This window comes from Protopterus annectens, chromosome 2.part1, assembly GCF_019279795.1.
Source record: "Protopterus annectens isolate FY-2018-M chromosome 2.part1, PAN1.0, whole genome shotgun sequence".
NCBI classification, from domain to species: Eukaryota; Metazoa; Chordata; order Ceratodontiformes; family Protopteridae; genus Protopterus; species Protopterus annectens.
Genome location: NC_056729.1, coordinates 1,429,534,286 through 1,429,548,976, shown reverse-complemented (window position 1 = coordinate 1,429,548,976; position 14,691 = coordinate 1,429,534,286). Strand labels below are relative to the sequence as shown.

At 40.2% G+C, this 14,691-nt stretch overlaps 1 protein-coding gene across 2 annotated transcripts in view; it reads right to left on the bottom strand.

Annotated features, from left to right (window-relative positions):
* FAM193A (family with sequence similarity 193 member A) overlaps window positions 1-14,691 on the bottom strand; it is a 2,395,037-nt gene that overhangs the window by 568,095 nt on the left and 1,812,251 nt on the right. For both annotated transcript variants that reach the window (XM_044062897.1, XM_044062898.1), the window contains one exon: window positions 224-457. In XM_044062897.1, the coding sequence (XP_043918832.1) occupies window positions 224-457 (234 nt within the window). The remainder of the gene's footprint in view (window positions 1-223; window positions 458-14,691) is intronic.

Below are 14,691 nucleotides of genomic sequence, written 5' to 3'. Positions count from 1 at the left end.
AGTCTATTTTGCTACTACTTAATAAAAAAAAAAAAGAATATAGCAACATAAAAAAAAAAGACGATACATCATAAAATGCAAACCACTGTGAAAGGCCAAGTGAATTTTTATTATACAATACTGATGACCCTTCAAAGAATGTATACATGTTCAAATACTTCCCAAAGAGCTGCACCAATATACTTAAATTCTATCAAAGTAAAAAAAAAAAATACCACATTACCTTTCTCTGTTTGTGTCGTGCTCGTTTGGCTGCCCGAGATGTGCTGATAGGTTTGGCCTCAGAACTATTTATGAACTGTAATAAATCTTCTACTTTCCGATTGTCAACTACACTGTCTCTATCTGACACTGGTTGATCATCCTTCTTTGGCTGTTCTTCTTTTCTCTTTGTAAGGCGCAAACGCAGCTTCTCCCGCATTTCTGCATAATTTCTACTAGTTGGTGCAGCAGGTGGCTAATGAAAAATGAAACATTTTTATTACACCTCCATAAAATGCATCAACTTTTCACTGACAAAAAGTAACCACACAATAAAATTGTCTTTGTACAGTTACTTAAGAGCGTAAACACAAAACGCATGTTTAAATAACGACCTGACACAATAGCTCATCCAGTTTGTCCGTTATCCTACCAGATATACTTTTTTTTTTGTTAACCAATAGCTTATTCTTCCCTACATTCAGACATAAGAGCTCTGATCATCTTCGCATGCACTTCTAAATTCCATTAGTACTTCCAATTTTGCAATATACGCAGCAACACTACTTACTACTTTTATCTACTATAAACACTTTCTGATATTAACACTGAGCCCTCCCCTCCTTCCTCTGTATTCAATGTGTGCTCCTTTTTTCTTACATATTCTTCTACACCTGAAAGCAAATAAACCTTTCAGACTTGCAATTCTCTTGACACTACCTAAACATTTTCTACATCTGAAAGATTGCATCCCTTTCAGACTTTCAATTTTCTTCAGAGTATGTAAATATTACTATCACATTAGCTTCTTTCCAGAGTAAGATGAATGTTCACTTTTCACATATTTTTGGTGAAGCCCCTGCAACAATGTTTTTGCTGTCCACTTCTGCATATCCTATCTTCTCTACCAATATCTTTGCAAAGGGGGGAAGGGGAAGTCTCTAAAAGAAGAGATCTCATTAACTGATGAAAAAAACTGCCCCATTTTCAACTGGTAATGTTTTTTTATGTATACCATAATCACAAAGGCCTTCATTACTGACTACTCAACTAATGCTGGCTACATCCAGAGCCCCAGGTTTACCTTCTGGCTAAGCAGACAGCTCTATCTGGACCTACAAATATAGTCAGTATTCGCAAAGAACAGCATACTTACTCAGAGGTGCATCAGCACTGGCCAAATCAGCACACAGAATCTCAAGCATGTAACACCTAAAAGAAAACCTTGTGGGACTACTCTCTCAAAAGAATTTCCACTGTGGGGCTGAACGTTCATTCTACAGTGCTTCAGAAAGGTCTGCAGAAATAACCAAGAAGACAGAAACAGAAGGTAGCCATAGATGCATTTTTAAAGTGTACACTAGTGGTCACCACTGTTAACTGCAATTAGCATTATTATTATTATTATTATTACTACTTTTTTTTTTTTTACATTTCAGTTTCTTCCTCTGCACCCATCCACAAGATGATGCATCTTTTCTCATGGCATACCATTACCACCAGACTTCACTTAATCACACGAATACAATTAACAGGCAACAAAGAAATGACAGAACCGAGTTCTGAACTTTCATTCTGCCCTTTCTGCATTATAATTAACAAGTTGTATGATACGTCCAAGATACCTACTGATTAGAAGCCGGCAAATACAGGCTCATTTACAAGAAAGCATAGTTGAGTAAGAACTTACCATATTAGATGTCTGAATACGTCACCAATGCAGTACTACTCATATATGGGAAATATCTGTATGTCTGGATAGTATACCAAACTTTGGGTATCTTCTTCTCGTATCGTACGTCCACTTCATCAACCAGGCATGTGGAAGCATACTATTACGTAAGGGACATACAAATGTGACGTTCCTCAGGACCTTCTTGCACAAGAAAAAGAGAAATGAGAAAAAAAAAAAAAAAAGAAAGAGAAACCGAGATACATCATCAGAGAGAGAGACTGATGTATGTAGAAGGTCTTCCTCAACCACGAGACGGGAGAATATAAATCAGAAATGGGGAAGCAGGGATGATGCACATACTGCAACAGTGATCTACTCGGACATCTACTGTTATGCTAAGTTCTTACACAACTGTACTATGTCCTTCATCTGATCACTGTTGTATTACTCACATACGTGAAGATTAGCAAAAGCTTTTACAGCACCTTAAAGGAGGACTGAAGTCTAGTACGCCTTGGGAGATGCATCTAGCAAAACTAGTTCTAGCTGTACAAAAGGTAACAATTTTGTAATGTTTTGTAAAGATGTGTATGGAAGACTAAGTGGCTATTTCTAAAATGGATTCTGGGTCCAAGACCTTGAAAAACGAACTAGAAGCAGCAATAGCTCTGGCAGAATGAACCTGACCTGGCCTGAAAGGTTTACTTCATGAAGGAACAACAAAGATATAGCCAAGGGAAGGAATAAGGGGATATCCTTTTCCTAGACATTAATAAGATGTCTGTTTTCCAAATCTCTGGGCACTGGGTTTTGGTTCAGAACAGTCTGCAATTTCATGTTCAGAGTGGAGACAAACACGTCTATGTGGGGAGAACCCCAATGTTGGACTATCTGTACAGTTCAATTTCTCCAAGTGTTTTGGATTTCTAATAAAACGATAGGAATGGACCCATTTCTTAACTCAAGGTACGATTAAAGTTTAGGAAATTAGTACTGTTTCAGTCTTTGATGTTAGCTAAGAGTGCTCTTCTCAGCAAATGTGCCCAAAACTGTCTCCATCTGTAACTCACATGGGGTTGCATGTACTGGTAGCATATTTAAGTACAACTGTAAATTCTTTATTAGCTCTGTTGCTCCTACTACTACTGGACCTGACTGGTTAACTTTCTTCCACACTGCTCTGATTTCTACCTTCAAATCCTGATATTTTAGGACTGTCTATCTCTACATGCAAGACACTAATAACTACATGTAGCAATTTCAATGACCATCGCTACTTTTGTACATTTTTTTTTTTCCAGACTACTATATCTGGTTTTCTTGCATCTAACGGGCTATCCCTTCTGATAAGAACTTCCATCATTCCCTAAAATGCTTTGTGGTTCATGTTTCAAATGTTTCTCAGCAGCTTCTGTATTGTAATGTTTGAACAATCCTCAATGCAACAGTCTCGGTAAATTATTGTGCTTTTCGGTATACAAGTTCAGACCCTCTGCTATGAATGTATTATGCCCAGCAACAAAATGTGCGACTGTTTCTAGTTCATAGAACCTGCTGCATTCGTCTGTATCGCCCACATTTTCAATGGACTTTGTAAAGCAATGTGTAAACAGTCCACTATCTTAGGCTACTATTATTACAGACAATCTGCAAGAACACTTTTTAGCACCATTCAAAAGGATCTCAAAATCTGGCACTGTGTTCATCTACTTGAGTTCCTAAAGAAGTTTGCCTTATGAAGAAGCTTGTTAAAGAAAATAATCTACATAAAGGGGATACGGTGATACTCTGGAGCCTACAGAAAGCTGTGACTAGGGCTAGGCATTATGTAAATGCACTTTTTTTTCTGCAGAAAAAACAAAGGGGAAAGCAGAAAACTAGAAATTAAATTTTAAGGCCCAAAATCTTTAGCATTTTCTGTTATATGAATGAATGGGAATTTGAAGATAAACACACACAAGATCCAGAATCACCAGGTAAGAGGACTTTGAAAGAGTCTTGAATTTTGGTACAGTTAAATGCTGAGGACTGATACATCAAGAATGGGTCTCAACTTGCCATTCTTTCTTGTTACCAGGAAAAGCTTGAAAAGAATTCAGTTCTCTCTCGGTGTTGAGGAACAGACTCTACAGTTTCATGTATATACAATTCCTGCAATACTGGCCAAACCAGATGGTTCTGGGGGGGGGTCCTTTTGGGGTTTACTTGTGGGATTCCAGAACCAAACACAGGGATGTTTCTAAGTAAATCTGTAGCCCTTCTCTGTAATACCAAGAAAGTACAGTTGTGTACACTTACCATAAATGTAGACGTTCAAGTGTACTCACTGTTGCAGTCATCACATTTGGGTTATCCCTGCCTCAGTCGCCCCGAATACCAGAGGCTTAGTATTTCTGTGTCGGTTGCTGTCGCTCTAGGACTAACGTCAGGTCATCAGTGGTATAAAAACAGGCAGCCGATGCCATTACATCAGTTTTTCTTGCCCTGTCAGGAGCCCCTAATAAGGAGCTAGGTTATGATGGAAGACCACCACCAGTAGAAACCAAATACCAAAAATCCTTGTAAGGAGAGAGAGAGAGAGAGAGACAGGGGGGTGGAGGGAGGGAAACCAAGACTGCAACAGTGAATACACTTGAACATCTACATTTATGGTAAGTGTACACAAAGTATAGTTGTGTACCTACCATAAATGTAGATGTTAGAGTGTATTCACAGTTGCAGTCATTACTCTTGGGTTATCCTGCTGGCAGGCTACCCGCAGTTGGCCTGAATTCCAAAGTCTTGGTCCGGCGTCGGTTGCTGTCACGTCTTCCCTGACGTCAGTGTGCCAGGGGTATAAAAAGATGCAGCCGACGCCATTTTCTTAGTCTTTGTCTTTGAAGCTGAGGTAAGCTTGACATATAATTGTGTAGGTCTGAAAACACCCTCAGAAGCAGATACCTGCTCAGCAGCTCCAGACCCATCTGAGGGAATAGTTTCCGAGGGTCCAATACCTTGAGCATCCAGAGGCCTAGTCGGCTCCATGTGGGAGTCTGTAGCGGCCTGTGGCTCTGAGGTAGCAGGCATCAGGGGCTGCAAAAGCGCCTCACTGAGAACCGGCGACTGGCCTAGCGGGGGCCTCGTCGTCGGTTTTGGACCTCGGATGCTTGTCCTTTTCCTTGCGCTTTTTGTAAACTCCGGTCGTCGGCTGTTCCGACGGCATTATATAAGTAAACCTTCTGCCAAAGTAATGAAAGGCAAAATCGTTCCGACGCTTAATAGTGCGTTGGTTAATTCTAGCACAAAACCGACAGCTAGCAATGTCGTGATCAGGGCCTAGGCAAGGAATACAGTAAGAATGAAAATCCTTATGAGGTATTTGCTTCCCACAAGAAATACAATTGTTAACTTTTTCTGACATTGGTCTGGAGCAAGAAAAAAGTTTCCCCAACAGGGTACTTAGCTTTAATGAAGACTTCAGATCTGGAATTTGATTTTGAAACTCTCAGGAGACAGCCGACCGGCACTTGCGAACTGCTTTTGCTTCGGGCACCGCACGGCAAGAAAGACTGAAGAAAATGGCATCGGCTGCATCTTTTATACCCCTGGCGCACTGACATCAGGGAAGAGGTGAAAGCAACCGACACCGGACCAAGACTTTGGAATTCAGGCCGACTGCGGGTAGCCTGCCAGCAGGATAACCCAAGAGTAATGACTGCAACAGTGAAACACGATGAACATCTGTACTATGTTCTTCGTGTTTCATTGTTGCAGTCATCACATTTGGTTGATGCCCAAAGCTTAAGAAAGGGGTGGAGGCAGTCTGTTTGTAGCAGAAATGGTTGCAATGTGCAATCTATTTGGAAACTGTTTGTTTGGATATGGCCTTGCCCTCTCCTCCAGGAGCGAAGCTGACTAGCAATTGATCAGTTTTTCTAAAAGAATTAGTACTGTCTAGGTAAAATCTGAACCGTCTGTGTACATCTAGAGAGTGCAGAATCCTTTCACCCTTGTTTTGTGGGTTAGGGAAAAAGGTGGGCAAATGAATGGATTGGTTGAGAGCCACACTGGACATCACTTTTGGCATGAAGGATGGGTTAGTCCTGAGGGAGACCCTGTCAGCATGGAAAATGATGAGGGGCTCTACAGCCATAAGTGGTTGTAGCTCTGATACTCTCTTAGCTGAAGTGATGGCCAGAAGCAAGGCCGTTTTCCAACAGAGCAATTTTTACTTTGCTGAAGCTGCAGGTTCAAAGGGGCGCAAGGGTGAGCTTTTCCAACACAAAGTTTAGGTCCCAAGATGGGGTAGGAGCTCTTCTGGGTGGCCTCAAATTGTTAGCCCCTCTTAGGAACTGTTTGATGAGAGGGTGCGAGAAAAGAGGTGGCTCTGTGCTGAAATGAGCAGAGATGGCAGAGGCATGAATTTTAATAGAAGAGAAGGATAGACCCTTGTGTAGTAGGTCTGCCAGGTAATCCAGGATGAGAGGTAGGGTAGGCTGTGCCATTCCGGCTCCCTTAGCCTGGATCCAGGTGCAAAACCTTTTCCACTTGTCAGCATAAGACGTTCTAGTGCTGGAGCTTCTGGCCTCACATATAACATCTAGAACTTGTATGCTTAGACTGGCAGCTTGAGGAGAGGTCAGGGAATAAGCCAGGCTGCCAGATTGAGGGTCTGCAATTGGGGATGCATGAATTCTCCATTCCTCTGGATCAGGAGTGCTGGGATCTGAGGTAGGTGCCATGGTGGCAGGGGTGGCAAGCTGCGCAGCAGTGGGTACCAGTGCTGTAATGGCCAGTCTGGGACAATCAGGATTGTCCTCGGTTTTTCCTCCCTTATTTTGAGCAGTACCCTTGATATGAGTGGTAGAGGGGGAAATGCATAGATTGAGAAGTTTACCCACTGGAAGGATAGAGCATCCACTTTCCAGGCCTTGATTTCAGGTTCTCTGGTGCAGAATTTGCTGAGATGATAATTGGAGCAGGAGGCAAAGAGGTCTACCTTCGGGGTGCCCCATTTCTGGGTTACAAGGGTGAAGGTTCTTTGGTCTAGCTGCCACTCGTGGGTCTAGCAGGTTTCTGCTTAGGTTGTCTGCCAGAGAGTTTAGAGATCCTGGCAGGAATTGTGCTAACAGGTCTAGTTGCATGGCTATGGCCTTGAGCCAAAGGGTCATGGTGAGCCTGCACAGAGGATGAGAGAGAGTCCCTCCCTGCTTGTTGATGTACCACATCATCGTGCTGTTGTCTGTTTTGATCAACAGCTAACATCTCTTTTTGGCTGATGTGCAGATGTATTTGATTTGGGCTCCATTGACCCTGAATGCACCTGCCATCCAGATGTGCACCCCAGGCACAGTCCGATGCATCTGTGGTGAGGGTCTGGGCGGCATGGGGTAGTGAGAAGGGAAGTCCCTTGTTGGAGTAGCATGCTGCTGCTCACCAAAGAAAATCCTTCCCTAGGCAAGGTATCACTGGTATAAGAGTTTCCAGGTCTTGAGAGTGCTGACACCAAAGGCTTTTTAGGTATCACTGTAGTTTCCTCATATGCAGTCTGGCATATTGAATGAGCAGAATGCAAGAAGCCATGAACCCTAGAGCTTGTAGGATTTTCCTTGCAGATAACTGGGTCCTGGTGGCTAGCTGAGAGAAGTAGGTTGTCAGGTAGGTTTCTTTTTCTGGTGTAAGGAATGCCATCTGGGATGCTGTGTCCAGGCTTGCTCCCAGGAATACAATTTTTTGTGTGGGTACTAGTTTTGATTACTTTTCGTTGACAGTATACCTCAGGGAGATAAGTAGGTCCTTTACAAAGGTCAGGTGCTTTAGCAGCTTTTCCTGTCTGCCTGAATCAAGCAGTAGTCTAAGTATGGGTAAATTTGAATACTCCTTTGCCTGCAAAAAGTAATGGCGAGAGCCAAACAATTTGTGAAAACTCTGGGAGCACTGAATAAGCCAAAGGGAAGCACAGAGAAAGTACAGTTGTGTACCTACCATAAATGTAGGTGTTCGAGTGTATTCACTGTTGCAGTCATTACACATGGGTTATCCTGCTGGCAGGAGACCCGCAGTCGGCCCGAGTTCCAAAGTCTTGGTCCGGCGTTGGTTGCCGTCGCTTCTTCCCTGACGTCAGTGCGCCAGGGGTATAAAAGTTGCAACTGACGCCATTTTCTTCAGTTTTTCTTGCCCCAGACGTCAGGTGCCCCCAGATAGGAAGGCTGGAAAGATAAAATTATGCCAAAAAACATGCATATATTACTATAAACATTTCCTACATCTACAAGCAAATACACCACATAGGTAGTATAGAGATAAGTACAGGAAAGTTCCAGCAATGAAAAAAGAGGGATGGTGGGTGGTTAACCTGGACTGCAACAGTGAATACACTCGAACATCTACATTTATGGTAGGCGGTGGTAGTGCTGCGGTAGCATTGTCGCCTCATAGCAAGATGTTGTCCCATTCGATTCTCAGCTAGTGCGTCTTCTGTGTGGAGGCATACGTGAATGGGGCGTGCCCTCATTGAAGGTTGTGCGTCAGGGCTGGTAACCCGGTACGTAAAAATCCACTACCAATCATTAGCGGACCGGAGTTCTGCTGTGGCGACCCCTAACCGGGAAAAGCCGAAAGACACAAACAAACAAAACTGTACTATGTTCATCGTGTTTCACTGTTGCAGTCATTACACTTGGGTAGAATCCCAAAGCTGAGGTTGGGTGGCTGGGTCTATATTGGATTTGGAAAGGCTAAGCAGCCCTGCAGAACTGCAGTGGCTAAACCTGCTCTGGATTTAGAGTAGAGAGGTAAGTGGTAGTGCTTGGTGAAAGTGTGCACTGAGCTCCAGGTTGCGCTTCTAAAATGACTTTGGTTGATACTCCTCTGAGGAAAGCTGCTGAAGTGGCTACTGCTCTGGTAGAATGAGGCCTAATGCCCTTAGGCAATGATTTGCCATGTTGTGCATAACAGAAGCGGATGCAGTGTCCTATCCATTTTGAGATTGTCTGCTTTGTGATGGGCTTTCCTTGTGATCCTGCAGCATATGCTACAAACAGTTGCTCAGTTTTTCTGAAAGCTTTTGTTTTGTCCAAGTAGAATCGTAGCTGTCTGTGTACATCCAAAGCGTGCAGAAGTCTCTCCCCTTTATTCTGGGGATTTGGGTAAAAAGTAGGTAAATGAATGGTTTGGTTTAAGGCCACATTGGAGACCACTTTTCGCATGAATATTGGGTTTGTCCTAAGAGAAACCTGTCCGGATGAAAAATGAGGAAAGGTTCCACAGCCATTAATACCTGTAACTCTGAGACTCTTCTTGCTGAAGTTATTGCTAGGAGCAGAACAGTTTTCCATGACAAGAATTTTAGATCAGCTGTGTTGGCTGGTTCAAAAGGAGGCAGTGTGAGTTTTTCTAAAACAAAATTGAGGTCCCAAGTAGGTACTGGTGCTCTCCTTGGGGGTCTTATATTTTTTGCCCCTCTGAGGTACTGTCATAGTAGAGGATGTGAAAAAAATAGGAGGTTCCGTATTGTAATGAGCTGAAATGGCAGAGGCATGGATTTTAATGGATGAGAAAGATAAGCCTTTGTCCAGCATCTCAGTTAGGTATTGTAAAATCTGAGGTATGCTAGGGACAAGTGGTACGAGCCCTTGTGCCTGGTTCCAAGCACAGAATCTCTTCCATTTTTCTGCATAAGATTTCCTAGTGCTGGGCCTCCTAGCTTCTAAAATGACATCCATAACAGCTTTAGAGAGAGGTGCAGTCCGAGTGGCTACATTATCTGCCATGCTGCCAGATTTAAGGTTCTGAGTTGACTGTGCAGAATCTGATTGTTTTGTTGTGTCAGAAGATGAGGAATTTGAGGTAGAAGCCAAGCTGGGCCTTGCGACAAACTCTTTAGGATTGGGTACCAGTGCTGGCATGGCCAGTCTGGTGCAATCAGGATAATTTTTGGCCTTTCTTGCCTGACTTTTAGTAGCACCTTGGTGAGAAGAGGCATCGGAGGGAAGGCACAGACTGTCAGGCCTTTCCAGCTGAATGATAGAGCATCCACTTTCCATGCTTGAGAGTGATAAGTTCTTGTGCAAAATTTCTGTATTTGGTAATTGTGAGGGGAGGCAAAAAGATCTATGTCTGGGAGTCCCCATTTCCTAGTTATCATGCTGAACACTTGTGGATTTAGCTTCCATTCGTGAGGATCCATGAGATTTCTGCTTAGTTCGTCTGCCAGTGTATTTTTTGTTCCTGGCAGGAATTGTGCCTGCAGATGTACTTGATAGGTCAGTGCTGTGCTCCACAAAGTCATGGCTTGTCTGCACAGGGGGTAGCAATGTGTGCTCCCTTGCTCCTTTATGTACCACACATAACTGTGGTATTGTCCGTCTTTATTAATAGTTGCCCTGGATGTATTAGGTCCTTGAAAGCTGTCAGGGCATTCTGCACAGCTAGCATGTCTTTTTGATTGATGTAAAGATGCATTTGTTCCTTGGCCCACGTGCCCTGAATACATTTTCCTGCCATATGTGCCCCCCAGGCATAATTCGATGCATCCGTTGTTATTGTCTGCCTGGCTGTGGGTAATGTGAAAGGCTGTCCCTTGTTGTGGTGACAGGCCTGGGACCACCATCAAAACTCCTGTTGTAGGCAGGGAATTAAAGTAATGATCATCTCCAGGCTGTGACAATGCTGAGTCCAAACACTTTTTAGATACCACTGTAGTTTCCTCATATGCAGTTTTGCATATGGAATTAGTAGAATGCAGGATGCCATGAAGCCCAGGGCCTGCAGAATTTTTCTTGCAGGAAGCTGGGTCTTTGTTGCCATCATTTGAAAGTAATGAGTCAGTTGCCTTTGCTCGTCTGGCGTGAGATAAGCCATCTGAGCAGTTGCATTTAAGCTTGCACCCAGGAATATCTCTTGAGAGGGCACTAGTTTTGATTTCTTTTCGTTTACTGTGTACCCTAGGCAAATTAGCAATCTTTTTACAAACGCCAGATGCTTTAGAAGAATGTCCTTGCTCTCTGCTTGAGTAAGGCTGTCGTCCAAGTAGAGATATATTTGAATTCCTTTTTGTCTGCAAAATGCAATTACTGGTGCCAGGCATTTTGTGAAGACCCTGGGCGCAGTAGATAAGCCAAAGGGCAGTGCAGAGAATTGGTAATGCATTCAGCCTGCTATGAATCTGAGGTATCTTTTGCAAGATTGTCTGATTGGAACATGCAGGTATGCCTCCTTGAGGTCCAAAGTAACTAGCCAAGCCTTCTTCCCAGCATGGGCAGACGTTGCTGTAGTGTTAACATTTTGAATTTTGGAACATCCAGGAAAGTATTTAGGATTGACGGGTCCAGTACTGGTCTCCAGGCTTTGCCCTTTCTGGGTACTAAGAAAAGTCTTGAGTAAAAACCTTGTCCCTGTTCTGGCTGTGGAACTTCTTGAATAGCTCCCATGTCCATAATAGCAGCAATCTGTTTTTGTGCCTCTGCCCATTGGTTTTGTGGCAGGTCTGGCATACCTTTTGGTTTTGGAAGCATGTGGAAGTGGAACGTGTAACCCTGAGAAACAATATTCAGCACCCATTTGTCCTGGGTGATCATGTTCCAATTTTTTTTAGAAAAGTGCTAGCTTTCCCCCTGAAGGTTACTTCATGTAAAACTGTTTATGCATTGATGGAACGTAGTATTCATTATTCTGTTATCGCAAACTTTTCTATAGTTTGACTAGGTTGCTTTTGTGCCTCTATAGTCGCTATTGAATGTGGTGCGACATTGCACTGCATATTCCTGATCTGTTAATAATATATATGTATTGGTGGAACTTTAGTATTCATTATTTTCTGTATATCAAAAGTTGAATGGTTCCTTGTGTGCGAAGTGGGTATCAAGCCAAACACAAACTCTTCATCAAGTAAAATCCAAGTTCCCCAAATGAATGGCGAATCGTTGAGGTATAATCCAAACAAACATTTATTAGAATTCCAACGAACAGGATGATAATACAGATGAGCGCTTTCACTAACAACTAGCTTCTTCAGATCATTATAAAAAGTGATACGGTTCCATCCCTTATATAGTAGTACAATTAGTTTCTGATTGAAACAACCATACATAATTGAATAATTAAATAAAATAATTAAATAAAATCAGTGCTAAATACATCATTTTAAAGAGCCAGTGCATATTCAAATATTTCTTGCAGAGTTGCTGTAAACAGGAATCACTATTACACGCCTAAAATGCAATTCATTTCTTTATATCATACGATATATAGAATCTGCATAAACTATAGAGATGTTTATAAAAATATTTAACTAGTTAGATAATACAGTGTGTTAAATAAACTGAATGCATCTGAAATATAATCTCAAATGGAGTTGGTTATTATATATAGGTCAATAATATATTTGTAAAGACACTTCCAATATAAAAAATCAACAATGTCCCATTCGTTATATTTCGTTGTTATAGTGCATAATCTAAAACTATAGTTCAAGTAAGAGGATATATATCAAGCAACATTGGTTAAAAGGTATGTAAAAACAATGTATATGAAATGTAAAAGATATATAAAAGATATGAAATGTAAAATGAAATAAAATATATATATATAAGCATAATATGATTAAACTTCTCACAAATGCTTATAAATATGTATTCATAACATAACGTTTGTGTGTTCATGTATATAACTAAATCTTTATGTACACATGGGTCGTATGTATGTGTATGTATATTAATCATAAATGCATAGATGTGTTAATGCAATGCGCATGTAATGTAAATATATATGAATCAAATATATATGTGTATGTTATGAAGTAAGTAATAAATATATATGTATATAAATACATGAATAAATATAAATGTGAATATAAATATAAGTATAAATATAAATATATATATAAATATAAATATATGTATGTAGCTATGTGAATATGTAAAATATAAATGATATGTGATATATGTATATATACTATGAATGTAAAAGGTGAATATTATAAGTATGTGGATGTGAAATATGTAGTATGTGATAAATGTAAGGTGTATATATATATATATATATGTATGTATATATGAAAAATGTAGAATATATATATGTAAAAATGTATAAAAATATGTATATGAAAATGTATAAAATATATGTATGTATATTTAAAAAGATTATATATATGTGTATATATGTGCATTTAAAGATGAGGTATGTATGTGTGATGTAAAAATCATGTAAAAATATATGTGTATTTATATTAAACCTATATGTGATGAATTGATAAACATGTTACTGTACTGAGCGGTTTTAAATCTAATGGATGCCCCTTCAATGAATTATTTAATGTGTCTTCGTTGTCGTAAATGTGGTTTAATTGAGGCTCTTTCATTTAAACCATGTCCTTTGTCTGCCCTTAACAAGATTATCCAACTGCTTTCTCTATCTTCTGTGTAGCATTTTATATTTCCTCCTCTTGGGTTTGGTGTTATAACCTCAAGAACCCTAAATGTAAATGCATGCTGTGGCCCCTTTTCTAAAACATGCTTAGCCAGGGCATTATTAACATTTTCTCTTCTAATACTATAGCAGTGTTCTCTGATTCTGTCTCGTAGGCATCTATTGGTTTTGCCTACATAAAATGATGAACATACCGAACAAACTGCTAAGTAAACTACATGGCATGTCATGCAGTTGGCTTTGGCATTAATGATAACTTCTTGGTTAGAATCTGGATGTATAAAAATAGAATCAGTGTTAATTAGTGTACAGAAGTTACAGTGGCCACAAGGTTTGGTAGAGCCAGCTATATTCGTGTTCTTGTTATGTCCATTGTGACATAAAATCCGCTTGAGGTTCTTTTTATTTCTATACAAAAACATCGGTTTCTCACCCACTAATCTTTTTATGTCATCATCTATTGTTAAAATATCCCAATATTTGCCAATGATAGATTTAATATCGTTATTATCTCTGGTAAAATAAGTGGAAAATTTAACATTAGTGGAATTGATATTGGCACTTGCAATCCCAGCATTCATTGGTCCAAAATATGGTGCCCCTCTTTCATTCCTTACCTCAGGTGTAATTAGTAGGTGTTCCTCAATTTCATCTGTTTTGTATCCCCTTGTTAATAACTGCTTTTTCAACTCATTTAAGTCATTCCTAAGACCTGCTTCATTAGAATTCATTCTCGACATCCTTAGTGCTTGCCCTTTCATAATATTTTTGAAAACATATGTTGGGTGCATGCTAGATCTAAATAGTAACATGTTTCGATGACAATTCTTCCTAAAGATTCCTGTATTAATTAGTCCACAGGGCAACTTCTCAATAAATAAATCTAAGAATTCAATTCTCTTCATATCACATTGTAGTGTGAATTTAAGACATTCAGTTAGATGATTAATAGCTAATGTAAAATCCCTTAAATCATTCATATTTCCATTCCATAAGATAAATAAATCATCGACAAAACGTCTATAAAATATCACATTGGATTTAAAAAGGTGATTCTGAAATAATACTAATTCTTCCCAATTAGCTAAAAACATATTGGCGTAGCTATTGGCACAGGGTGTGCCCATAGCTACGCCTTCACATTGTCTGTAAATATTGTCACCAAACATAAAAGCATTCTTTTCAAGAATTAGCTCCAGGAAGTGTGTGATCAAATCAATAAAAACATCAGAATAATCACTATGCTTTTTTAGATAGCATGCAACATAAGTTAAACCCAACTCATTCGGAATTATTGTAAATAATGATTGTACATCCAATGTGACCAGTATTAATTTATCCGTATCTATACAGTCCTTTAATCTATCATATAGGTCTGTTAAAAAATGCTTTGAGTCACGTAATACATA